The 25,427-nt window shown below is 43.6% G+C and overlaps 1 protein-coding gene across 8 annotated transcripts in view; it reads right to left on the bottom strand.

Annotated features, from left to right (window-relative positions):
- Positions 1-25,427, bottom strand: part of BCAS3 (BCAS3 microtubule associated cell migration factor) — a 469,548-nt gene that overhangs the window by 214,968 nt on the left and 229,153 nt on the right. Inside the window, exon 24 of one of the 8 annotated variants that reach the window (XM_084803273.1) lies at positions 16,841-17,493. The exons of the other annotated variants lie outside the window; for them this stretch is intronic. Within the exon in view, the coding sequence (XP_084659399.1) occupies positions 17,471-17,493 (23 nt within the window). The 3' untranslated portion in view covers positions 16,841-17,470. Of the gene's footprint in view, positions 1-16,840; positions 17,494-25,427 lie in introns of those variants that run through there. 8 annotated transcript variants of the gene reach the window in all.

The raw sequence follows: 25,427 nt of genomic DNA, 5'->3' as shown, positions 1-25,427 counted from the left end.
GAATTAAGAGATCTCGTGAGCGTAAATTTGCTCAGGCTGCTCCCTTCTGCAGGCCAGACCCTGCTGCTGCCCCAGGATGTGAACTGTCAGTTTGCATAGCTGGTGATGAGTTGCAGAACCATCAGCCAAGGTGAGGACGGCAGAAACAAGAAAGATGCGAGACTGGTGGAGATCAGTCCACAAGGAAAAGTTCAGCCATCAGTGGGAGGAAGCTTTGAAAAATGCTGCCATTTCCGAATCAGAATGAAGGAAAAATTAAATTACTGCCGGTGAGGCGAGCCAAAGTTGCATCTTCCTCCAGGGAGAGTTTTGATAATGGTAAACACTTGACAGCTGGCCTGAGTTGTTATCTTGTTCTAACAGTTGTTAGGGTCTAAACGAATATTTCTGATAAGGGAAGAGAAGGAAAAATTTAAACACTTTCATATTTTTATGTTTTAAAACATACAGTGCTGAGCCAAACAGGTTTGGATCACTTTGTCACCAGGGGCTACTGTCCAGGCTGTAACGACCCCAAGCTGGAGTCTTACCAGCATCAGGGATTCCTGTCAATCCATACGAAGCAACATCAACTCACTAAGAAAATATCTTTAACCTTTGGCTGCCTCAACAACCAGTAAAAACACTTCCAAGCTGGCATGAAAATATCAAGGAAAAAAGTTATTAAAATAGTCACAGGTGACAGGTTAACAAACAGGGGAGATGAGTTCTGGAAGCTATTGATCAGAATCATTAGATTGTAAACTTTCACAAGTTTTATTTTATTTTATTTTTTATAAAAGATTTAACTCAAACACCTTAGGAAAAAAAAATTGAAAACCTGTTTACTTGGTGACTGGCAATTTCACACTCCCCAAGAATGTAGAATTCCTGGAGGGATGTTTTGATTTAAGACTCTTGCTCTGTGTTCCTATACACAGCATAAGAATACAAGGCTGCATTACTGTCTGGATGCCCCAAGTCTTCACAGAACCGGACCAAGCACATTATCGACACCAGTGGAAGTTCACAGGACATGGGGACTTGCCACTGTTGTGTCTTCAGAAAGAGAGGTGAGGTCCTGAGAACGCCCTAAGAACCCTCAGAATACCCACAGTCCTACACTCAGTCTGCCTCTTACATTCCACTGGACTTGAGATGGCCAGGGGCCAAGAAACAGAAAATGGTGGGGGGGGGGGCAATGCAAAAATGCAAAGAGAAGGAGCTAGGAAATTCTTCTATGGAATATAGAAACACACACACACACACACACACACACACACATCACCACCACCACAAACAACAACAACAAAATTAATGTTCACTGAGGGTTCTGTCTCTACCCCAGCAGTTTGAGGGTGTGTTGTGTCTCTTTGTGACCTGTACTTTAGCATCCATTTGCAAGCACCATGCCCTGACCAGAGGAAAACTTCAGTCAAAATCCTTTCCCCTAAATACCTTAAAAAACAATCTCAGAGAATCTAGTTTTACTCTGTATTAGTGGGAACTCAGAATTTTATCCCCCCCATCCCTACCCCTGCCCTCAGACCCTGACCTGCCTTAATATGAAAGTATATAAATTGATATTAAAGTATGGTATTTTGAGAATGTTTCAAAGTCAGGTCAAACTGGTGTTAAAAACCCTACTAGTAAAGGCTGAAATAACAGTCTGGCTGAGCGGGCTTAGGTGCAGCTGCCTTCAATTATTAAGCACATCTTAGCCATGCTTTCTACTGAGGAGAGCAGTGCAAGCAAGACCCTGAGTCAAAGAAAGTCAAAGAGAACTTCCTAACACAGCAAAGTGTGAGGACGCTGTGGCCACCCCAGCCAGACATGGTTACCTGACTCACACTGACAATGCTGAGCTCCCCTGCAGTAACTAGCAAAGAGCCAGTGCTGGAGAGAATGCTTCTGATAGCAATCCCCAAGAATCCTTAGGAATGCACACCACGCAGACGCCACCACAGTGTCGAAGCACTACTCACAAATACACTGTTAGAAACAAAACAAGACAATGCTTCTGCTCCACCCCAGGACCCAACAGCCATGACACTGGGCCAGCCCCGCTCCAGCCGCACCCCTACTTCCAGCCTCCAAACCCAGCAGACCCAGAGTCTATTTTGTGTCGCTTTACACTGCATGGAGAGCCACAGATCATCCAAGCACATTATTCCATATTGATTGCCCCTTCCAGCCTTCACTTGCATCCCCAAATCCTTTTTTGTTCCCTCATGTCAAGCCCTTCCCCCTCAACTCAACAGAGGCCACTTATCTGATACACCCAATTCTTATTTTATATAAGGGCTGACAGTGTCCATGTCCCTTCCATTCCTAAAATTCTCTAGCACCAACATCCACTTCGCTCTTCCCATACCACAAACCTGTCAGCTAAGGCCAAGTAAAGACAAACACTAGGCAAGACGTCAGCTTCCGTCCTTCCCTACATAGCTGAGGTTACATTAGGCCCTGCCGATGACTGCCCCTGTATCCTTTGTCCCTACATAGCTGAGGTTACATTAGGCCCTGCCGATGACTGCCCCTGTATCCTTTGTCCCTACAGAGTGTTGGAACTAATCCTCTACCTCAAGAAACGGTAAAGTGGGTTAAATGAGACAATGTATACAAAATGTGTAGCCAAGAATAATACTAATACATGTATTTTTCAACTGCATGAACGAGTCTTACATTTAATATGTATCCATAACGTATATGCATATACATAGGAGAAAGGAGTAAATAAGAGTGAAAACGAAGGCAGAAAATTTTCACTTCAGTAAGAATTACTCCTGAATAACCTTGCTCAACAAGTACATCTATATTACTGTTTCAGGGAATACTCAATAAACTTCATGATACGGATGACCCAACTTTTTAATAGCTATTTAAAATACTAACATATCCATCTGTCCCCTAAGTAAAGGAAAATAAAGTGTTCGGGGTACAGAGGGTAAATGTTCACTTCTTCAAGGATGCTCAACCTTCTGACATTGAAACATGACACTGTCATTGTCTTAGCTAGAGCCTCTCCTGCTGCGATGAAACACCACAACCAAGCCACTCTGGTGAAACCTGTGTTGTGGTGTACCCGATGTTACACAGATGTCTCACAGAACACAATGGATATAAATTTTGTCCAAGAATTGTCTACCTGTCTATTTATTTAAAAATCACAAACTAGAAGCTCTGCACAGACTACAGAATGAGACCACTCTTTCCTCTGTCTTTTTTTCTTTTCTTAAAAACAAACAAACAAACAAACAAACAAACATTTCGAACTTACAGAGATGGCCAAAGGCCAGAAGACAAAAGAATTGTAAACAGGAACTCCTATGTGGCTTTACAAGTTGTGACTTTACAAATTGTGTCACTTCAGTTATCTGGCAAATGTTTGAGTACACTGAGCTCTTAAGTGGAGTTCCTTTCTTCCTTTCTTTCTTTCTCTTAAGTCTTTCCCACATTTATTCCATTCTGCTGCTAGAATACAACCCACCGTAAACCTTCCTCTCTGGCCCCTTGTTCCAACTCTTCTTCTAGCACTTTCTTTTCACTTTGTCTGGTCCTAACCTCCATTGACAGTTCAATCCCCACCCCCCATACTCTCTGCTCTGTATCCAAAGCAGACCCCTGTCCTTCCCCAAATTAGTCCAGTATGTTCAACTCTTGCCAGCAGGAGTTCTTTTCCTCAATCTTCATTTTCACCTGTCAACATCCCTCTACCCCTAACATTCGAGCTCTCGGTGGCCTCCCTTTCCACTGAGGAAACTCTGATCACGTGCTGAAAGCTGCCTTTCCCGCCCTTGTTCAGAGAACTCAGTCATGCTGTTCTGTGCTCACCAGGGCTTTGTTGCCATCCACTGTGTCCTCCTCGCTTTCTGTTGCCTCCCATGGCAAGGAGCATGGCTCTGTGACTCCCTGGTGAGGCTCTGCACTCCTGTGTTGCTGGGAAAGCTCTGCTCCAGCTGAGGCCCCCGGGAACTCCTGTAAAGGAGCCAGCCCTTCCAGCCACCAGCTTTACCAAGTGGCCATTGTGGCTCCAGTTACAGACAAGGCTTGCATGTGGCTCAGGAGACATGAGTTCAAAATAGAAAGGGCAGCCAGTCCCCCCTTCTTTATTAGTTAATTTTTTATTGAAAATAGTTTTCTTTTCATATAATATATTTTGATTGCGGCTCTGCTCACATGAATCCTCCCAGATCCTCCCCACTTGCCCAGATCCACGTCTTACTTTCTCTCGTTAGAATACAGCCAATCCTCTCTTGAGAAAGGGAGAAACTGACGCAGAAAGGCGCCTGTGTGATCAAAACACAAACCCCACAAACATGGAGACAGTATTTGGGAACCTCTCAGCCAAACTACAGCCGCCTCTAACCTTCCAACATTACCTCACAGAAGGGGGCAATCAGGAAGGAGGAGGTGAAAACCATCTTTACACTTTCTCTCTTCTCAGTTTCTGAAAGGGTCTTGCTATCTAATGCTGGCTGACCTCAAATTCATAGCAACCCTCCTGACTCAGCCTTCTAAGTACTGGAATTCTGTAATCCCAGGAGCCACCACACCTGATATATACATAGATTTTTTTTCCTTAATTTGGATCAAACAATCTCTACTTTAAGGAAAATCATGTACTCTTTAGATTTTAAAATGTATCCATAACCCAGAGCACAAAACGCAAGTGGAATCTCTGAAGTCAGCCTAGGAGGAAATACAAATGAAGGGATTATTACCTTATTCTCGAGAATCTAAGACTCAAACTCTAACATAGTTCCATTATATTTTAGTTGCTCCCCACCCCCAGGCATAATAGTTTAATGAATTTTTTTGTAAGAAAAAACAAAATGGGGTTCTATGTAACTGCCAGCTGGGTAAGGTGGCATACACATATAATTCCAGCACGCAGAAGTGAGTCAGGGGGCTCACTAAGCTCAAGGCCAGCCTGAGACACATGATTAGACCCTGCTAAAAATAAGAATCAAAATTAATTTTATCAAAGATGATAGTGAAATTAGGACAATGCCTGATATAATAGCATTTTCTCCTTTTAAGCCAGTAGTACTGACAAAAGCACGTCAACTATGGTGCCTTTCCATTCACTGTTTTAGGGGAAATAATATGGGTAGAAAAAGAGTATTCCAAAGTACGAGATCCTCTGCCATTCTTCAGAGTACCAGTAAGAAAACTTGTTAGTTTCCCATTGAATGCACACACGCAATCACCACAGGTGCCAAGAGCCAAAAAATCCCAAATGCTCAAGTCACATTTTAAACTTCAAGTCTCTTATGTCAACAATATTTCTTAGGTGTCTCAAACAATCTACCTACCATATGATCCAAATTTTCTTCAATGTCTCAACACTGCCACCTAAGCAAGTCATTACTTTGTATGAATAATCAAGTACAAAGACAGACACACAGCCTGTCGAAGAGACCCTAGACATGCATGTGCCATGGCCAGAGCCATGCTCTCCATGAGCAAGCCCCAGTCTGCACTGCCGACCTAGGTAGCTGCATGCTTCCCATCCCGACTCAGCACTGCCGGTCTATTTGGTCTGGAGCAGGGATGTGTCTGGCCTCTAACACGTTTCCCAGGTTATTAGAGCTAAGATTTGTGCTTTGTTGACATGGAGATCTGAACACTTGTGTTGTCTACTACGATAGCTATTAGCCACTTATGGCTAAACTTAATTACAATTAATACAAACGCGCTCCACATTTCCAGCACTCACCAGGTATGGGGCACTGTCACACAGGACACAGCCAATAGCAGAATTTTCCTATTATTACACCAAGTTCCATTAGACAGTGACACCCCCAGACTGCCAGTTGTAGAGGTCATATCTATCTTAGTACCACTGTCTCAAAGTCCTACTCATAATACCACAGGCTCAGATGTCTTTTGATTTCTGTACACTGACAGTAAGATCTTCATGTGGGTTTCACTGCTCATTCTCTACCAGCTAAGCAGACAAAGACATGCGAGAGAGAAGCAAGCCTGAGGATGCAAAGCAAATCACCAGGACACCACGGCACTGCAGAGAACCCACCTCCATTGCTCCCCACACACCACTTGCTAAAAGGTAGGTCCTTGGAAGTGATAGCACCCTCCGAAGACGGAGGCTTCTGTAATGAGGCACGCCTGTAGACATGTGCTTGAAGGAGACCCTGAAGCCCTGGACTCTTCCTCCTGTGCTCCCTAGCAGATGATGCTGAGTGGCTCTGTCCTGCCGAATGCTCCTGCCTGCAAGCCCAGCCTTACCGTAGCCTAAAGCAAAGGGACTTCAACTGTGACCCACAGTATACCTTTCTCCTTAGAACTAGATTCCCTCGGGCACTTTGCTCCAGGGATGGAAAGCCGAGTGACAGAACTGTGCGTGGAATATGTGGAGAGTTGTCCTGGTAAGAAATGGTAGTTCACGTTTTGAACAAAAGCAATACACCTGTAGTCGGGACCACAAAGTTGCTCAGATGAGGCATGCACATATGCTGGTTTTCATAGTGCCGTGCATTTTTACCTAAAAATGTCTATTGCGTGGCGAACATCTGGCCAGTATGTAACAGGGTCAAGCAGACAGAGGCTCTGGAAACAAGCACTGAGTCCTGTGAGCCTTGGTAGCTGTGTGCCATTTGAGCAATCTACTTGACTGTGTGCTTTTCCCCTCAAATACGATAATTAGGTCAATTTCCTGCATCTGAAATACTAAATATGACGCTCCACAGCGGACACCATGTGGGTAATATGTGACATAATCAGACATATAAACAATGACTTTAGAAAAACAAAACCTGCCACAATAATGCCAGTAACAGTGACAGTAAGCCAGGTGTTTAAAAACAGTCTTATTGAGATAAAATTCATGATTGACACATTTGAAGTACACAATTTCCTAAGAATTGAGTATCAAAGTAATTCAATTACTTAGCACTCACATGAGCTATAGTGAATGTTTGTAGTTCTGTGGTTTTCAATTGGGAGAAATTGTGCACATCAGGAGACATTTACTGGTGTCTGGGGACATTTGGGGACATAAGATCTGGTACTCTGACCCAAACATCAGAAGCAAAACGATGCTAAACACCCTACATTCATGCTCAGACTGAGAAACCCTGATCTAGAGAGGAAAAAGAGGAAACACGCTCACAATCTTGAAATGCTTACTGTCTGGTAAGGGGGCACACGGCCAAACCAACCTATACCCAGATCCTAGTTTTGGATGCAGAGAGTAAGTAACGCTTATGCCAAAAGCATTGGAAGACATACAGGAAGGGATATGTACAGAGCGTGTGCTGGGATCTAGGACAAAAGGAGAGAGGGAGAGGCTTTGTATGCAAGTTTGGAGCTGACCTGAGGCTTGGCAAGCTCTTCCTGTAAGAAGCCAGAGAGGAAGACTGGCTGGGGCTCATTATGGTATCTGTTACAACTGCTCAACTCTGCAAGTGGAGGGTGACAGCAGCCATGGGCGGCACCCGGATGCCAGCCGGGTTCAGTGCCCTTTTCAAACCTTCATCCCTGAGCACTAACATCTGACCTCACTTAATTGTCAGGTTTTATGAAACTCTTCTTCTTTTGATTTTTTTTTTCCTACCCTGGAAAAACATGAAGCTGTTCTTAGCCCATGGGCTGTATATGAGCTGGTGGTGGCAGTAGCTTGCCAGCCCCTGCTATAGTGTGCACATGGGATTTCAAGGTGACAACTTCACTGGTCAGATAATAAATACAGCAGTGCATTTGCCCTCAGAGCTCTGAAAGCACTGGGTGTCTCCAAGCTATTTTGTGCTGAAGAACAAATGAACACGACATATGACCTGTCACTATCTTCCTTGTAATACTCACAATATAGTGGTATGCTTCTGGGGGGGGGATGGGGGGGGGAGCTTATTTCAGGCCACTGTAGTGAAATGACATTTACCTAATGCAGATACAAATTTTGTGTTAATTAGTGGGCACATGACATTGATGTGATCTGATTAGCGGAGCAAAGTCAGCCTTAAACTAGCTCCCCAGAACTAACATAGTACGTCCTTGAATTAGAGGAAGTGATAAAAAGCACCAGCTAACAAGAAACCTTTCAGAATTACATGCTAGGATCAAGAGAACACTAGCTACCGTAGCGTGCCCTCATGCGAATCGTGGTGCAGGGCACCTGGCAGGTCTTGGTAACCCCAGTGCTCTCAATGCAACACACAGCCCAGGCTTCACCTCAAGTCAGGACCAGGAGCTGGCAAGGTGTGCAGGGTAGGAGTCTGATGACATGAATTCAAATTATGAAGAAAATTTACCTCTTTTACTAATATTTTTCTTTTGAGACAGGCTTTTTTGTTATGCAGCCTAGGCCAGCCCTGAACTCACAATGCTCCTGCCACAGTCTCCTGAGTGCTCAGATTGCAGATGTGAGCCACCATGCCGGGCCTGATTTCACTGACTTTTTAAAGTTTTTATCAAAGAAGCTGTTTCAGAGAAAAGCACAGGGCTCACATTTACAATAAATCTTTCAAAACTGGTATCATAAAGGCCATTTGAAATCTATAACAACAAAAGTCTCTGGGTTTGTCATGAGTCCCATAACCTTGGCAAATAATGTTTATTAGGGACAGAATGATATAAACTTTGAATTAGATGTTTCTAAATTTAATTACAACTAATTAACTATACGTAACATACATGCTCAACTATGCTAGCAATCAGTAACGTGTACTCTCGTCACACTATTCCAGTTTCTTCCTCTTTCTAAAATGTGCCACCCATGACAACCTTCCCAGAACTGTAATATTCCTTTATAATTCTAAAACCAACAACTCCAGAAATTTGTCTACTCTATATTCTAATTTTAAAGATATGTATGCTGTTGCCCTTGGAAGCTAGAAAAGGGTGCCAGGTGCCCTGGAGCTGGAGTGCCAGGTGCCAGTGAACTGCCTGACATGTGTTCTGGGAACCGAACTTGGGTCCTTGGTAAGGGCAGTACGTGCTCTGAGTCCCTGAGCCATCTCTTCAGTTCAGTAATGGACAAATTCATAGAGAAGGTAACACAACTCATTATAAAAGGTAAATGCTTAGTTTGGAAAGTATGGGGGAGGTGGGCGGAGAGAGCAGTTGCCGGGACTATGGCTTGGCTGGATAGCAGGAATAACTTCCAGTGTTCTATAGCACACTGGGTGTCATACCTGTGGGTGACAGTGACAGACCAGTAAACGCGATTTTGAATGCTGCCTACACAAAGAGATGATAAATGGATGAGGTGATAGATATGGTGATTAACTTGACCTGAGCATTACAGTGTGTGTACTGTAAAGTCATGCTGCCTCCTCAACAAGGAGAAGAAAAAAAAAATCCTTTTAAACAGGGTCTCTAGAAGCTGGCCTGTAGAGTCCTGGGTCACATCTCTAGTGACTGTAATGGTAGTCAGAGGCACATGGCTTGGTTTCTTAGGGCATCAAATTCTTCATTTATATAATGAAGATTACATGTTCCTTGCTCTCACCAATGCAATAGTATTGATAGGATAGTCCTTCCATTTCTGTGTGGAAGATATGTGTATATAGGACCTATGTTAACCCCAAACCTGGGTTTAACCTGACTGACTATATATATATATTCCCTTGACTGGAGCTAATATTACTTATTTCCCAATTCAGGCAAACTCTCTTCTTTTCTGAGTATGGCTCTCCTTTCTTTGGTATATCCCTCAATGTCAAATACCTGTGGTCTTTAAATGCTTTCCTCTCTCCGACACTACCCTACAGAGCATGGAGAACCCATGATAGCTGTATCTACAACACACTGTCTACAGTGTGCATAGCAAGGGACAAAGGATAAGACTTTCTGGAGGTTCCAAGACATTTTCAGGGCAAGGGAGATTACAGAAGGTGCCGTTCCAATCCATTTGCTCAAGAGGCTGGGAAACAAACTATTTCCTTCTCCTTCTTTTCTAGCTGGCTTTCTTATGGGTTCCCAGACCCTCAAAGACAGAGTGGGTTGTCCCCGAAATCTTAATATGCCTGTCTGAAGCCAGGAAAAACAAACACCAGTACACTAAGGTTTCAGACCAGAAGTTCTTGAGGGGAAATACAGTTTAGTCCAAAACGACTAAGTCTTTCTTCCTCATAGCAGGGAACTAAGTGATCATGTTCACATTTGCACGGCATTCTGCCACCCTGGAGCATGCTCCTGGAGTCATTCTAGAAGCCTGGCTGTTCGTCTGGCAGTCTGAGTGTTCATCTCCTAAGGAACAGACAGCTATAGTTTTGACTTCTCCAGGCCTCACACTTGACATCACTTAGCCTGCGCTCACACTCTGGCTGACCTCACCTTTGTACTTGGGGAAGACTTTAATCCTAAAGATGAGCCTGACCCCAATAGGAATCCACGTGAACATGCTAGGTGTCTCCTGACCCTTTCTCATGTGTTCTTTTAATCCCAGCTAGTTGCGAAAATGGGAAAATGTCAAACATTTCCTTATTTGTGAGAAACGACAGACTTACTTACTGTCATTCTGGGCATTTCTATATTTTGCCTGAGACAGAGGTAGAAATCCTAGAAAGCCGCAGGCTGACTTTGAAAGCATCTTTCATGCTGATGGGTCTTTGTGTGCTCATCTGCCTGGAATAGATTTACAGCTTATCTGAGCCTTGCACGTCTTACAGAGTTCTCCAAGTTCGGGGAGACCTTCCCTCTGAAAGACCCATGATCAGAACTGCTGCCTGCTCTGGAACTCAAATCCTTTAGAATGCCAGGTCAGAGACCAGGGTTGGACATTTTCCTGCTTGTGGTAGACAGTGTCTCTACACAGGGAACAGTGTGTGTGTGTGTGGGTGGCCTATCTCTTTTATTTAATCTTCCCTTTTTCTGTCTCCACTATGCCTTTAATAGGGGTGTTTAACAGAGTGTGCAATGGGACATATAGGTGCTTTCATCCTTCTCCTTAGAGTACTGCCAGGCTCTAGGGCACACCCATCCTTCCCCAGGTGTATCTCTGGGTGACATTTTGACCATTCCATGACATCTTCAGAGTCACTGTGCAAAATTTAGCTCAATTAATCTATATTAGCATGAGCATTGCCATCTATGCCAGTGCAAGAGAACATTCTGAAAGAAAACAATGTATACTCAGTGAGCCCGTAGGTAGGGGTCACACAACCACAGATATATAGAGAGGCCCAAAGGCTACGTTCAGGAAATGACACTTATCTGCAATGTTCTCACTTGTGCTCTACAGTAACTGTGGAATGGTGCGTTAGCTGTGGGCACCCTATTACCTGTGGAACTTTGACCTAGTCGTGATGAAAACTGCCAGGAATTAACTTCCTTCTTTCTTTTCCCCTGTCAGCATTCTCTCTTGTACAAACACTAAGAAGAGGGGGTGATTACAGGCGTCTAACATCAGATTTAGTAAAAATCGCTGGGAATGAAAACAAAACAGAAGTGTGATTTAATGATCTGAGAAAGTAGGCCAAAGTGTCAAGTCTAAAGAATTTTTAAATGGTTATAGGTCAAAGCATTACAAACTTCTTTGGGGATGGAGGAGCTTCGAGGGGAGCACGGCAAGGCATCTGCCAGGGGTTAACTGCAACCCTGCATGAAAAGCAGTTAACAAGTGAGAATTAGAACACCCAGGAGGAAAGGAAAACCACTTCCATCGCCATGAGAAATAAACAACAAAGAAGAAATATTTCCTTTGGCTACTACCAGCTCCTTCTCAAAAGCTCAGAGGGGCTGCGGGGAATGCCAAGGCCTGGCTTTCTCTCGACCCCCTCCGACGCATTTGTCTTCATTACCACTCTTTTTAATCAAGGCTCCTTCGTGAGTGTTGCTGCTCAGCCCCTGAGGGGCAGCCCCACTCTGCGATAAATCAGCATCCACCCTGTGAGTCACTACTCAGCGCTCTCCTGGAAAGAAAAGCAGGCGGTGCCCACCACCACACCTCGGGGAAAGAAAGACCACTGTGCAGAAAAAAGTCAGACACAAAAAGCGACAGGACGCTGAGGCAGAGAATTTATTTTAAGATGGCAAAATAGAAATTTTGGCTTAATTACAGGAGTTTGGAATATCATTTCAATGTAACTACAAAATGATCACAAATTTGTTTAATAAATTGTAATTTGTAGCCTCAATAATTTCACACCTAAATCAGAACTTGGTAGCCCCAAGAAAGAGGGACCTCATATACATTAGATTAATAGCATCAAAACTTACTCTGTATTCAGTGATGGCATTGAAAATAAACCATTGTGGGGACTGGAGAGATAGCTCAGTGGTTAAGAGCACCGCCTGCTCTTCCAAAGGTCCTGAGTTCAATTCCCAGTAACCACATGGTGGCTCACAACCATCTATAATGTAACCTGGTGCCCTCTTCTGGTCTGCAAGTGTACATGCAGACAACGCTGTATACATAATAATAAAATAAATCTTAAAAAAAAAAAAAGAAAAGAAAATAAACCATTGTGCATTAAGAACCTTCTAGTATGTACTTTACTTAAGTGGAATCAGCATAAAGTTATGAAGACACGGTATTTTCTTCATTGGCAAGTATCTCATAAATAACCTAAGTTAAATATAATTGGTGAAAGATTATTGAGTATTCCTTTAGCCAAGTCAACTGAGCTGGCTGGTGGCAGAAAATCCTTTAGACTAGTGCCTCTCAACCTTCCTAATATTGTGACCCCTTTCACCCAGTTCCTAATGTTGTGGTGATCCCCCCAACTATAAAATGATTTTTGTTGCTACTGTTATGAATACCTGTAATCTTGCTACTGTTATGAATCACAATGAAAATATCTGATATGAGGGTATCTGATGTGTGACCCGAAAGGGGCCATGGCCCATATTGTCAAAAACCACTGCTCTAGAGCCTAGAATTCTGTGCCCTGGACACATAACTTCGGGTCTTATGAATGGGTCAAAAGCTGAAAGAATAGTGACTACAGAGCAGTGGTGGAGGAAAGTAGAATATGAGTTATTTATTAACTGATTTGCTGAGACTGGTTCACTGTGTAGCCCAGGCTGGAACTCTGCCTCCCACATGCTGGGATCGCAGACATGCCCCAACTTGCCAGGTTCAGAGTGCTCGTTACTTTATCTTTAAAACCCGCTTCATGTATTTCTTATGCATGCTAAGATTCTCATAAATTCAAGGAATTTTTAAATTATGAACATTTTCTCTAAGTGTCTAAATGGACTAGAGTGCTAAAAAGATTGATGTAAATATAGAAAGCTAACTTCCTTTAATTTTAAAAGGAAAATAGACTAGTATTGAGGCAAGTCCTTCTAGGACACCAGCATACAAATTCTGCTACACAATCATCTGAGACGGGGATTCTGTAAATAAGCGAGCTAAAAGTCGAGTCCATGACTTCCAAAACAGTTGCTAACTTCCTCAGTGTGAGACATTTCTAATCTCTCTACCTATTAAAGAGCATACCCAGGTTGCTATTGAAAGACACCGCAGCTAGCTCTCAGTCAAATACCTACACTACAGTTTCTATGCCATCACATGTGCCCAGACCCAAGAGTCACTGTTGCAAGCACGCTCTTGGTACTTTAAGTCTGTAAAGTTCCATGGCGATGCCATTTCCCACACGGCTTGGCCTCCATGGACCTATCCTCTACACCAAGGAGCATAATTCCACCACAGTCTGGTGTGGGCGTCATTCCATTCTTACTGAAGATGCTACAACACACAGCTATGGACGCAGACGCACGAAAGCAAGGACTGTCTTCTAACAGGTAGCAAACAGCTGGCCCTGCTTTAACCTTTGGAACTGAAACTTACATCTGTCATGATTCTGGGATGAAACACACTCAGGAAACCTTGAGATGCCAGGGAGGAGCATAAAGCAAGCACCATTTACAAGTCCACTCTAAACAGGTCAGGGTTTAAGAGAGCGAGCGAGCAAAGGGCCTTGAGGGCAGGAGTGACACGGTAAATGCTACACTATGACTTGCAAGTTGTTGTTGGGTTTTTTTTTGGGGGGGGGCGGGGGTTATACATGATAAACTGGGGAAAGTGGCAGGGTTACAGAGACTAATGGCCGTGGGACCAATCTGAATACTTTTGCAGTGCTCCAGGCAAGAAGTAATTAAGAATCGGTTGTGTGGTTATTCTGATGAATGGGGTCTAAGGGTTGTATTGATTATTCTTTTGGATATAAAGAGAGTTGAAGATGACAAGGAAATTGTAGCAAATAGTTTCTCATAATTAACTGAGAAGATATTTTGTCCGCTGGCTTTTTAAGGAGCCCTGGGAGTCAGAATTCAAATACTTGTGTAATGATGATTAAGTACTGATAAGCATTTGAATGAGCTTTACATAGAAGTGTTACCCGTAAATTAAGAGCCGGTCACACAAACAAGGTAAAGGTGATGGCAGTCTTTTAGAGGTCTCCCAAGTGTGTGGCTACGACTGGGCAGATGCCAGGGGACAGCACCCCATATGCTCCATCTGGGAAACGACAGCTGTCCTGGTGATGGCAGCAGTCAGACGAGGCTGTGGAATACAGCATCATCTCTACGAACAAAACCAACAAAGCAAGAGGCACTGTTGGTCTAGAGTGAAGCCTCGCACTTTGAGCCAGAAGAGAAGGGATTTTCCGTTTGTTTCAAGTCTGCAGTTGAGCCTTACACAACTGAATCATAAGTTAAGTCTGGCTCTGGTGGAGCCAGAGATTGACTAAAATCAAACAGTTATCTATAGACAAGGAAAGACATTTTAAAAATGGTCCATAGGTGAATAAAAGGTGGGCAGGAACCTCTTCTCCAGCAGGATTCCCATGGACAGCACAGCCCTTCTTCGTTTCCAGATGGCTTCCGAGATGTCGAAAGCCCTAGAAGTTGAAAATCCAATCTGGCTGCTATAAGGCAACCTGACTCAGACATATTCTCATTCTTGACAAACACCCACCCACCAACAGGCCTGGGAGACACATGGCAGCCAGGCCAAGTTGTCAAAGTTGATCATTATAAAACGTCCATCTTCCAAAAGTGCAACCTTTGCTCAATGCGATGTTTTCCTTGGAAGAAGCGTCCTTCTGAGAGCTATAAAAGGTGGTGAGAATGGATGAGGTCTGCTCTTGTTTTCTAGGTTAACAACCATGTCAAGAATGTCAAGGTGAATGGTAGCCACAGAATGTGGAACAGCAAACAACAAACGAATCATCTGTTAAGGTCCTCTACTTCAAAGAAATTCGTAATTTTTAACACTCCCCAGAAAACTTCCTAGACCTTCTAGCTTCTTTCATTTCCTTTCTTGCTCCCTACCCTCAGGTCCCCAGCGCAGTGCTACTTGGCCTCGGCAACACGGAAAGTCCACAGCTATTTGCCTGATCTCATGATCCTCTATCAAAACAGCGCTTTCAAAAGTGCTTCCTGCCCAGCTCTGCACTTGTGTGAGTGTTTCCTTGGCTCCATCAGCTGCCAAACCGAATCCCTTCGGTGGAGAACTGGCAAGCACTCAATACAGCCCCGTCCCCCTCTGCACCTTGGGCCTGACATCCGGAAGTGACTTAGGAAGCACTCTAATGGTTACCAAATTTTTGGAGACTGACTTAGCTTTCCTGGGCAAGCCATGTGTTTAGGGGAGATGGGATCACTAATCATCACTTGACCTTGTGACAGACCAAAAGTTGCCCTTTTCCTCCCCCTTGGGGGAGGGGGGGTAGAAAAAGAAGAAGAAAAGAAATGTACCAGCTAGCACAATGCTGTAGATGCGCAATCAGGCTGGGAGGAGGCGGCAGACACGCTGCTCTCCAGATGTTGGTCATGATGGTGCACAGGCAACACAAAGGAGCAGAGAGGCCCTGCTGCCGAACACCCGAGGCTTGCTGGCTTGCTCTTTTTTCTTTTTCTTTTTCTTTTTTTAATGTCCTTTCTTTAAGTGCTGGGGACTTTCTATGGCTGTCAAGTGACTCAAGACAAAGAAAAAGTGAAGGTCTGTCCATGGCTTATCAAGTTCTGTCTCTGAGATGTAGACAGCTTTCCAACTGCATGGCGATATGCGGCAGCGTGCGGTGTGATTTGCCTGGATATCTGCTGGTGTCCTCACACCCTCTGCACCTCACTGCTTTGTGCATCAACCGAGTGGAAGCAGGGGCATGACGAAGACTCTGAACATCCACAACCCCATCTCCTGCTTCTGAGCCATGGGTAAAATGTGAGTGAGGTCAAAGCAGGCCCGGCTCAGGCTGGCCTCCTGTAGGCCCCGCTCAGGCTGGCCTGCTGTAGACCCCGCTTCTATGTGCCCATCCTTGCTCACACTTCCGCTAGTGGAAGGCTTCCAGAAGAAAACCGGATTTAGTTGTCAGATTTACACTATCAAGGAATCTCTAAGATGAATGAGTTCTTTAAAAGAAAAGCCAAACTTGGGGTAATTACATTCAAATTGCTTGATCACATTTTCCGAGCTCGGTGGGAATTGTGGCGTTTCTTTGTGGAATGTCTTCTCCCATGCCACACAACAATGCCTTGCAGGTTTTCCCTTCAAAGGGCTATCAGAAGAACTCCCCTGCACAGTCAGGTTTTCAGGAGTATGCCTCTTAACTCATCCTTTCCTAAGGTTGCTTGTGAGTGTCTAATTTTCAATATAATTCTTCTCACTTTTAGTCTAATTTCTCTTAAAATAATGCAAAATAAGAAAGGGAGGAAGGTGTGGAAAGGGAGGGAGGGAGGGAGGGACAGAACCGCAAGCAAGTTTCAAGCATTAGTTTCAGACCATGGTTGACACACCAGCTTCAACAGTGCTCACCTCAACTGCTCAGGTGCAGAAGTACCTCACACTCTAAAATGGATATGTACATGGGCTTAATTGATTAAATATTCCTAATCAAAACCCCCCAGTGCTCCGAGAGCTCAGTGCTTTGAGCAGTGCACTGGGAGACTATAGGATAGGGACCACCCCACTCTGCAATACGCTAACACTTGTTCATTTCCATGTCTGAGAACATCAAACAACTGGGTCTGGACATGCTCGTGGAACTCCAGCCCAACAGGGCTTTCCAGACGCTGTGCTCCTCATCCTAGCAACCAGATAAGGTAACGAGCTGGTTACCTATGAGTAGAAAAAGTAGCGGGCAACCATTGCTTGTGCAGCACTCCTGGAGCAGGAGCTATGGACAGGGATGATCTCTGCGGTGACCCTGTCACGGTTATCTGGGATAATTCAATGTTAAACCGTCCATCAGGAGAGACCACTGGGTGTACAAGAGAGAAGATGTAGCGTGGGTCAAACATCACCCATGAAAACGTCAAGGAGCGTCTACCTTGTGTGTGATAGTTAGACAGGGTAACGTGGAAGGGATGTGGCTGGTCAAGCCGACTGACCTAGTCTCTAAAGAGCTGCCATAATATAAAACTTAAGTGTCTGTGATAAGGGAGGATAACACAGAGTGTTTTACTGTCTGCTTGGGAAAACAGCCCAGAAAGAAATCTTAACACATTTGATAATCTTGCTGCCATGTAAGGAACATGCTGCTGCTGCGTCCAAAGTGGTAAAATGAATTTGTAATGCTTCTCACAGAGGAAAAGCCCCTAGTCCTGAAAGAGTTAAGAGAGACCAAAATTAGACACAGTTCATGTTAAAGGTTAGAAGAATAATCAGTCACTTGAAAAACGCTACATAAACATTTTTCCGGATGCAATTTTCGGTCCAAGGATACATTTCCCAGTAGAAATCAACAGCTAAAAAGGAAATCATTTCGTCTCCGTAAGTGCCAAATTGTATCCTGATTTTCCCTGGTCTGGCTCAACTTTCAAAACCAGTGGTTCAACTTCTGCAATCTTTCACCCAGTGACTATATAAACACATCTTACAAGACAGACATAATCCTTGGGTGGGCCAATTTATGTTGGATTATGAAAATACTTAAAATACAAAATCGTATAATGACTGTTGTCCTTCAGTTTTTTTCACTAAAAAGAAGAGGGTGCGGAGCAACTTAATATTAAGACAGTGCTTTAAAAGAAGGTAGCAGGGCACAATTGCTTTCCTTTCCTTTTTTTCCCCCGCCTTACCTCAGAAGGTAAATAACATGGAGGACTCACTAAGGACTGTATTTTGGCCTGGTGATAGCAGAGTGTCTGACACAGCTTTGAGCACCCGCATGCAAGGCAGTCACCTACACAACTGGAATGAGTTAAGCTACTCGCAACAGGCAAGGGAAAATTTCACCCTTGGAAGTATGTTGGATCTTCTGTACTTGGTCAGAGGTTACAGAAACATTAGTTCTAAGGATAAAGTAATCTTAAGAAAAACCAAAAGATTCATTCAGAATTTATTACTGCTCCACTCCGCACATACCTCACAATACAGAGACTTCTCCACAGCACCAGCCAAGCAGGGACTCCAGCCCTGCGACTATGAGAAATCATCAATTTTAAACCCTCACCAAAGGGGAACTGTTTTTCCACTTCTTCCTTGAAATTCTAGAGATTTTACAGGCAGCTATGAAAGGCACTGAAAAGCATATCCCCAGCATTCAGACGGGGTGGGCAAGAATTTTAACTTTTCCTCCAATGGATATAGTTATGTAAAAGAAGACATTTTGGAAGTCTTTGGAGAGAGCTCAGAATAAATCATAGCTATAAGATCTGGAAAAGTTTCTTTGGGCGTAAGGAGGTTTTTACATCTGTGCCCATACATTCCTGCCTTGGGAATAATGGCTCTCCCAAGCCATTCTTGGAAGAAATGCTGTATCGCGCGCCATGCTTCACCAGTAAAACTGAAGAACTGCCTTTGCAAACATGGCGTTCCTGAGAATTACATCAAATATCCATGAAGCTGTATGATAAAAATGACAAAAATCACCAAGAGCTACAACAAAGCAGAGTTCAAATAGCTGAGTAAACATATGGGGACACAGGGTGCACCATCATGCACGGTCTTTAGAGTCTGTACTAGCTGCTTCTTTGCTTCTGAGAAAACAGAGTAGCGGACCTGACGCAACGTGCTTGCTGGAGAGGAATGCACACAGAACAGCCAGGCAACAGCAGTTTTCTTTCCTGTGTGGAGGGGCTGCAGGATGCCGCAAAGCTGAGGACAAGGACATGTGAGCAACCTACTGGCTGACTGGCTCTGAGAAACCTGCACAAAGTGTTTATTTGTGGCCAGCCTGCACAAACCCCATGTAGTAGTTTTCCAGATAAAAAATAATAAAAATATAACTTTCAAATTGTTTTCCAAAATCAGAACGTCTTCAACTCTGACAGGAATATACATGCACACAGGAAGATATTCAAACTAAAACCTGAAGGCTGATTATTCAATTCTAAGTTTTGAGTCAAATATTTTGCATTCTTTTCTCATTTAAGACACTCTCCATGAAAGCCATCATTATTTATAAGTGAAGAAAGAAAAGGGAATTTGTCTTCCTTTTCTCCACTCCTGGATCTGCTATTGTCACCTGTATCTATTTCCAGGAAGCCAATATTCATTAGGGTTAATCTGCCTACTAAATGAATAAACAAAGGATTTCTCTGTCACTCGGAGGCCAGGTGAGCCGATAGCATCTTCTAACACAGAAGAGCATCTGTACCTTGCCACTGAGGAAATTACCTGCTGCAACCCCACACCTGGGGATCACTTGGCAGGCAGATCAGTGATGCTGAGCAACATATAGAAAACAGACTAGAACCATGTTGTTCAAAGGATTAAAAATCACCCATGTTTTAAAAATGAAGAACATTTACACTAAGGAAAAGTAGATAAAAAACAAAAACAAACACAAACAAACAAACAACAAAATCAAGATAATTTCCCACTCCATTCCACTCTCCTCGCCCGAATAAGCCAAGGCATGTAAAGTTGATGCCCCAACGTCAACATGCCATACGATACAAAGAACTGAGATACAAAAGAAAGCATCTCTGTGGATGGTCAAGTACTTGACAATAACATTCTAAACAGCATGACTTTAACAAACCAAGAAGGTGTGTTGTTAGATTAAAATCGTCCTTTTCTAGACTGATAAACTCAAACCAAGGAAAGCTACATAACGTAGGTAGTTAAACATGGCAGAAAAAAGAGCCCAAGACCAAGCATGTCTGAATTATAAAAATTAATGACACGCTCATACTTTGTTTCAACTTGTGGAGCAAAATCCCAGGTCTCACTGCCCAACAGGAAGCCACCGGTGGTAAGTAAACAAACACAAAACAATGTGAAAGAAAGGAGGTCAAAGACAGCTGACCACGCTCCCGATCAAGTGTGCAGGTGTGTGAGGGAGAAGATACACTCCAGGTACCCGGCTTCATAACATCTGATAGACCAAAAACTACCTGCACAGGTCCATGCAAACCATATCCATTCATAAAGCCTGCAAACAAATCGTGATTAGACTTTGCCTGGAATCAGCGGGCCAGGGTGTGAGGCCGAATGAAGTTAAGAGCAGCTCTGTCAGCCAGTACTGTACATAAATGGCAACCAACCAAAATCTACCCCTGACACATGGCCCCTTAAGTTGCTGACACAGGTGCTGTTTCTTTATTTAGCATCTAATAATAAACACACAGAGGAAGAAGAGAAACTACTAGGCAGGTTATGCGTTGTTCTCTAGAGGGACCAGGAGCTAGAGGAGGAGCCGGTCGGCATTTAATGAGTGCCTACTGTATGTCAAGGCCCCTGTGAGAAGGACTGGGTTTGCTCAGGAGTGATAAAAAACAGACACACTTGTCATATACGCTACGTCATCATTATTTATGAAAGCAGAGCTTTTCAGCCACACGGGGTATCCTAGCAGTCTTCACATTGCATGTGTAGAATTGATATCAGCTACAACAAAAGTGCTGGAGGACACCACCAACTGGTGCAAGCTGCACTTCAGGAGGTGCACAGGAGGAAAAGCAGAATGGACAGGCTCAGAATACGCTCTCTTTCCTTCATCTGCCCGGCCAGGTTTTCAAAGATAAGCCCTAGAAACATGAATGATCTCCACCAGCCACCAGCCTGCACTGCAGCACTGACAGCGGATGCTGTACGTGAGTGTCATACATGTATTCTGAAATTGATTTTCACTGAGAATGGTTTTTAAGTATGTGGGAAAATTCAGCACGGCAATTTGAGGAAGTGGGTATGATTTCCCTTTTAAGACCCTAAAAAAACATATGGGAGCAAGATAATGTTTGTGCTGACCTGCCAAGATCCTGTGGCGCTCATCCCGGTCCACACCGCATTCCTGAGCACTAATGTTCGCACTGGGGCCTGGCCGGGTGCAGATGTGTGAAGATGCATGTACTTGGAGAACTCCCTCACGGCCTCACATCTGAGGATGCTCCTCACAAGGCTTTCTCAGCCAACAGCCAGAGGGTGCTTCCAAGCCCACTACACTCCTTTAAGCTAGTGTCTGGACACAGGAATCAATGGAAGGTTTTGTTCCCTGGCTCAAAGCCAAGAGGAGCCTCGTGTGTTCAACTTGCAATTCTCGGCCACGTCACAGCCTGCTGCTAACCCTTGCCTTCCTCACAGAGCCATTTCAAAAGGCCCCAATTTGTCTGTTCTGAATGAGTCAGGTACATGACTTTTAGCTGTTTAAGATCATGACCACGTTAAATGTGGAGGAACCGGGCAGGACACCTGGAAACGCTAAAAGGGGGAGCTGGAGAGAAGGCTTAGGGGTTAAGAGTGTGTTTCCAGCACCCATGTCCATAAAGCTGCTCAAAACCACTAATAAGTCCAGCTTCCGGGGATCTGATGCCCTCTTCTGGCCTCAACACTCATGTGCAAACATCTCACCAACAAACACAAATAAAGGTAAACTGTTTTTAAAAATAGCTACGAGTAGCCACACTAAATAATAAGTGTTTATCATGTAAAAAAAAAAAAACCCTACAAAAATATAAAGAAACAAACAAAACTATATTAGCGCGAGGAGATTTACTTCACTTTCAAAATTTGATGTCTTGTTAGACAACTCAAGTCATCTGGAAACTGTGATCCTTCTGTTTCCTCCTTACAAGTATGGGCAGTGCCGGAAGTGTCGGTGCTCAGGCCGAGCCAGCTCGCACCAACACAACATGATGCTCGCACTCTCTCCGCTCCCCTCCTCTCTCTCAGAAACTGAGAACACCAAGGGTTGTTGGTTATTTTCAATTCAAGGAAAAGGAAAGAAATGGTCTGCAATAACATGAGACTGAAAACAAAACAAATTCATTCATTCATAAATTTAAGTTTCTATACTGAGGATATATCAAAAGGCTACAGACAGGAATCTTGTGAGCTTAAGGACTGTTCTACACATTGGTTCATTTTCTCTCTCCTCTTCCCCCCACTCTCTCCTCTCTCCCCCGACCACTCTCTGTAAATGAAATTATTTGACATAAACTGTTGGGAAGTAAATGACTTCTTTCCTGTCATGCTAGCAATCCTTGGCTATTTATAGCTATTTATATCTTTAGATGCACTAAGGACTATCAGAATTCTAAATCTGGTATTTTCATAGGGACTGCAATAAGGTTCTAAATGTAGAAATACCTGCATTTAAAAAATAGTCTATATAGTTAGAATATACTATATACATATCTATTACTGTGTAGAGAGATGAGGGTTTGTTAGTATTTATATTTACTTACTTGAGACAGGGTGTCCTATTTGTACTCACTACATCAACTTGACGCAAGCTAAAGTCATTTGAGAAGAGGAGCCTCGATTGAAAGAAAAATGCCTCCAAAAGAGGGTGTAGGCAAGCCTTTAGGGCATTTTCTTAAAGTAATGTGAAGGGCCCAGCCCAATAGGTGCCATCCCTGGGCAGGTGGTCCCGGGTTCTGTAAGAAAGCAGGCTGAGCAAGCCTTTAGGAGCAAGCCAATAAGCAGCACTCCACCATGGCCTCTTTGTCAGCTTTCACCTTCTGTGGGGGTTGAGTGCCTGCCTAGGCTTCCCTCAACTGACTGTGCTTTGGAATGTGTACACTAAACACACCCTTTCCTGCCCAAGTCGCTTTTGGTCATGGTGTTTCATGGCAGCAATAGTACCTCTAACTCGGACTGTATGCTGTTAGGCTGGTTGGATTCTAAGAAACCGTGAGGCCCAGGCTAGCCTTGGGTTCATGATCCTCCTATTTCAATATCTCAAGTGCTAAAATAAACAGGCACATAATTATAACCTATGTAAGTTTCATCATATAGTCTCTGTTTTCTTTTTCATCCTAAGAATGCCAGTCTTCCTGTACTAGCATGAGAAATAACGATTACTGTATTTAGTCTCATGTGGAAATAGTGATAATACGGATATGACCTGTTAATACATTTTTAAAAGTTGATATGGTCTTGAATGTTTAAGGTTTAAAAAAATGTTTTGTAGTTATAGCTTTTGGTTTTAAAATTTTTATTATGTATGTATATGTCAGTGCAGATGCCCACAAAGACCAGAGGCACAAGATCCCCAGAACTGGGATTACAGATGCTTGTGGGTGCCATGCAGGTACTGGGAACCTAAGCCAGTCCTCCAAGGAGCAGTGGATGCTTCTAACCACACAGCCACCTTTCCAGCATGCTCTATGTTTTATATATGAATGCGCTGTCTGGAACAATAATTATATAACAATGGTCACCATATGATTAGCTTAAAATTTTCAAGAATTCCAAACAGAGCCCCTATTAACCCCAATGTATAGAGCAAGGCTTTATAAAGGAATACATGAGTCTATTCCTAGTTATCCCAGGGTAACTTACAGGAAGAGGTGCTAATCTTATCAAATGACCTTTTAGCACTGAAAATAATTTTTTTATTGTATCAACTAACAGTGATCTAATACAGTAACAGGAAATACAAAGAAATCATATTTGATCATGGTGGATAAGACTTTTATTACAATGCTGAAATTTGGCTAGTACTGTGTTTGGGGTTTGTAAATAGAGATTCCTATGAGATTGGTGCAGAGTTCTCTCTCTCTCTCTCTCTCTCTCTCTCTCTCTCTCTCTCTCTCTCTCTCTCTCTCATGCTATGACTGTTCACATAAGTAGTTTGTTTTTAAAAGCCTTCCTTAGAGTGAATTAGGGAACCGCTGTTGTCAATAGGTGTTGAAAAGTTCCTCAGTGCTGACGCTGTTTATTATGAAACAGAAAAAGGCCACAGGCTGTGTGCACAAAGGTGAGATAATGGCTTCCGCCTCACTTCACTGTCAGTCTTATTCAGTGTGAAAGGCTGTGTCTGGAGACTCCTAGCCAAGCAGCATGGAAGAGCAGAGGCTCCTGAAGTAGCTGGCCTACTGTCAGCACTAGAGGAGGTCATCATGACACATGCTGCGAGTGAACAGGGTTAACATATAGAGAATAAGAACCAGGGAAGAGGCAGTGACAACTGTCTTTCTCTATCACAAAAGCTGGAACAGAGGCCAGGAGCCTGGTCCTAGGAAGGATGACATTCCAGACCTCACACTCGCCGATGGCTTTGCTGCATCAACAGCAGTTCACCTAGCCACGTGTAACGGCACATGCTGTAATATCAGAACTCAGAAAGCTGAGGCAGGGGGATGGGAATTCCAGGCCAATGCAGCTGCATGTCAAGAGTCTTTCTCCTGAGTCTGAGGTAGAGACACGCAATTGCGAACTGACTCTTTCGAATGAAGGTAGTGGCAACTACTTGGAAGGCTGAGGCAGGAATCACAAGCCAGAAGAACAGAGTGAGTCACTAGGGGAAGAATTGGCAAATAGAAACACAAAATAGAAACAACAGAGAGAAAATAGTCCTGGTGGCAGGAGTTAAAGAAGGGTGTAGGGTAAAAAGATGCCAGAAAAACAGTGATGGACAATTACCCAAGCTCTGAAATGGAGCAAATCCACATACTGGAGAAGCTGAACAGACCCTCAACGAGAAGCCCATTAGAAGGTACAGTGGAATTCAACTCATTAGTTCTTTTTTGAATTACACGTGCATGTGTATGCCAGTGCAGGTATCTGCAGAGATGCCCGGTCTCCGGTGAGCTGCCTGCCATAGATGCTGGGAATTGAACCTGGGTCTTCTGGAAGGGGAGCTAGTGAACTTAACTGCTGAGCCTCATAGTTTTAGTTTGTGCCTGTACTGGGGCTTGAACCCAGGGTGCTGTGGAAGTTAGGCAAGAGTTTACCATGGAGCCACAGCTCAGAACTGAACTTCTGAAGACCAAGGACAAGAATCGAATTTGGAAGGCAGAGCAGAAACTGCTGGGGCTGGGCACACTTTGAATGCTCTCAAATTTCTCATCAGAAAGATCTGGATAAAAGGAAGGGACAGAATATATATCTCGATACTTTATTTTTTATCCATACATTCTTGTATATATTTGTGGAGCATGGTGTAATTTTGATAAAACAAAAATTTTTGAATGCTGAATGCAAATAAGTGTGGACTGCAATCTCACACCCCTGCAGGAATGAATGGCACATTGAGAGCTTCTCAGAAAAAGAAAATTGATGTGAATTTGCTCTGAGAGGACTTGCTCTATAAGAACAACTAGAGAAGTTCTCCTGACAGAGGAAAATGAAGGAAGGGCACGCCTTG

The sequence above is a fragment of the Acomys minous genome (genome assembly GCF_964271855.1).
Source record: "Acomys minous genome assembly, chromosome: 12".
Lineage (NCBI taxonomy): Eukaryota > Metazoa > Chordata > Mammalia > Rodentia > Muridae > Acomys > Acomys minous.
Note: the sequence above shows the minus strand (reverse complement) of the source record. Positions and strands in the feature narration are given on the sequence as shown.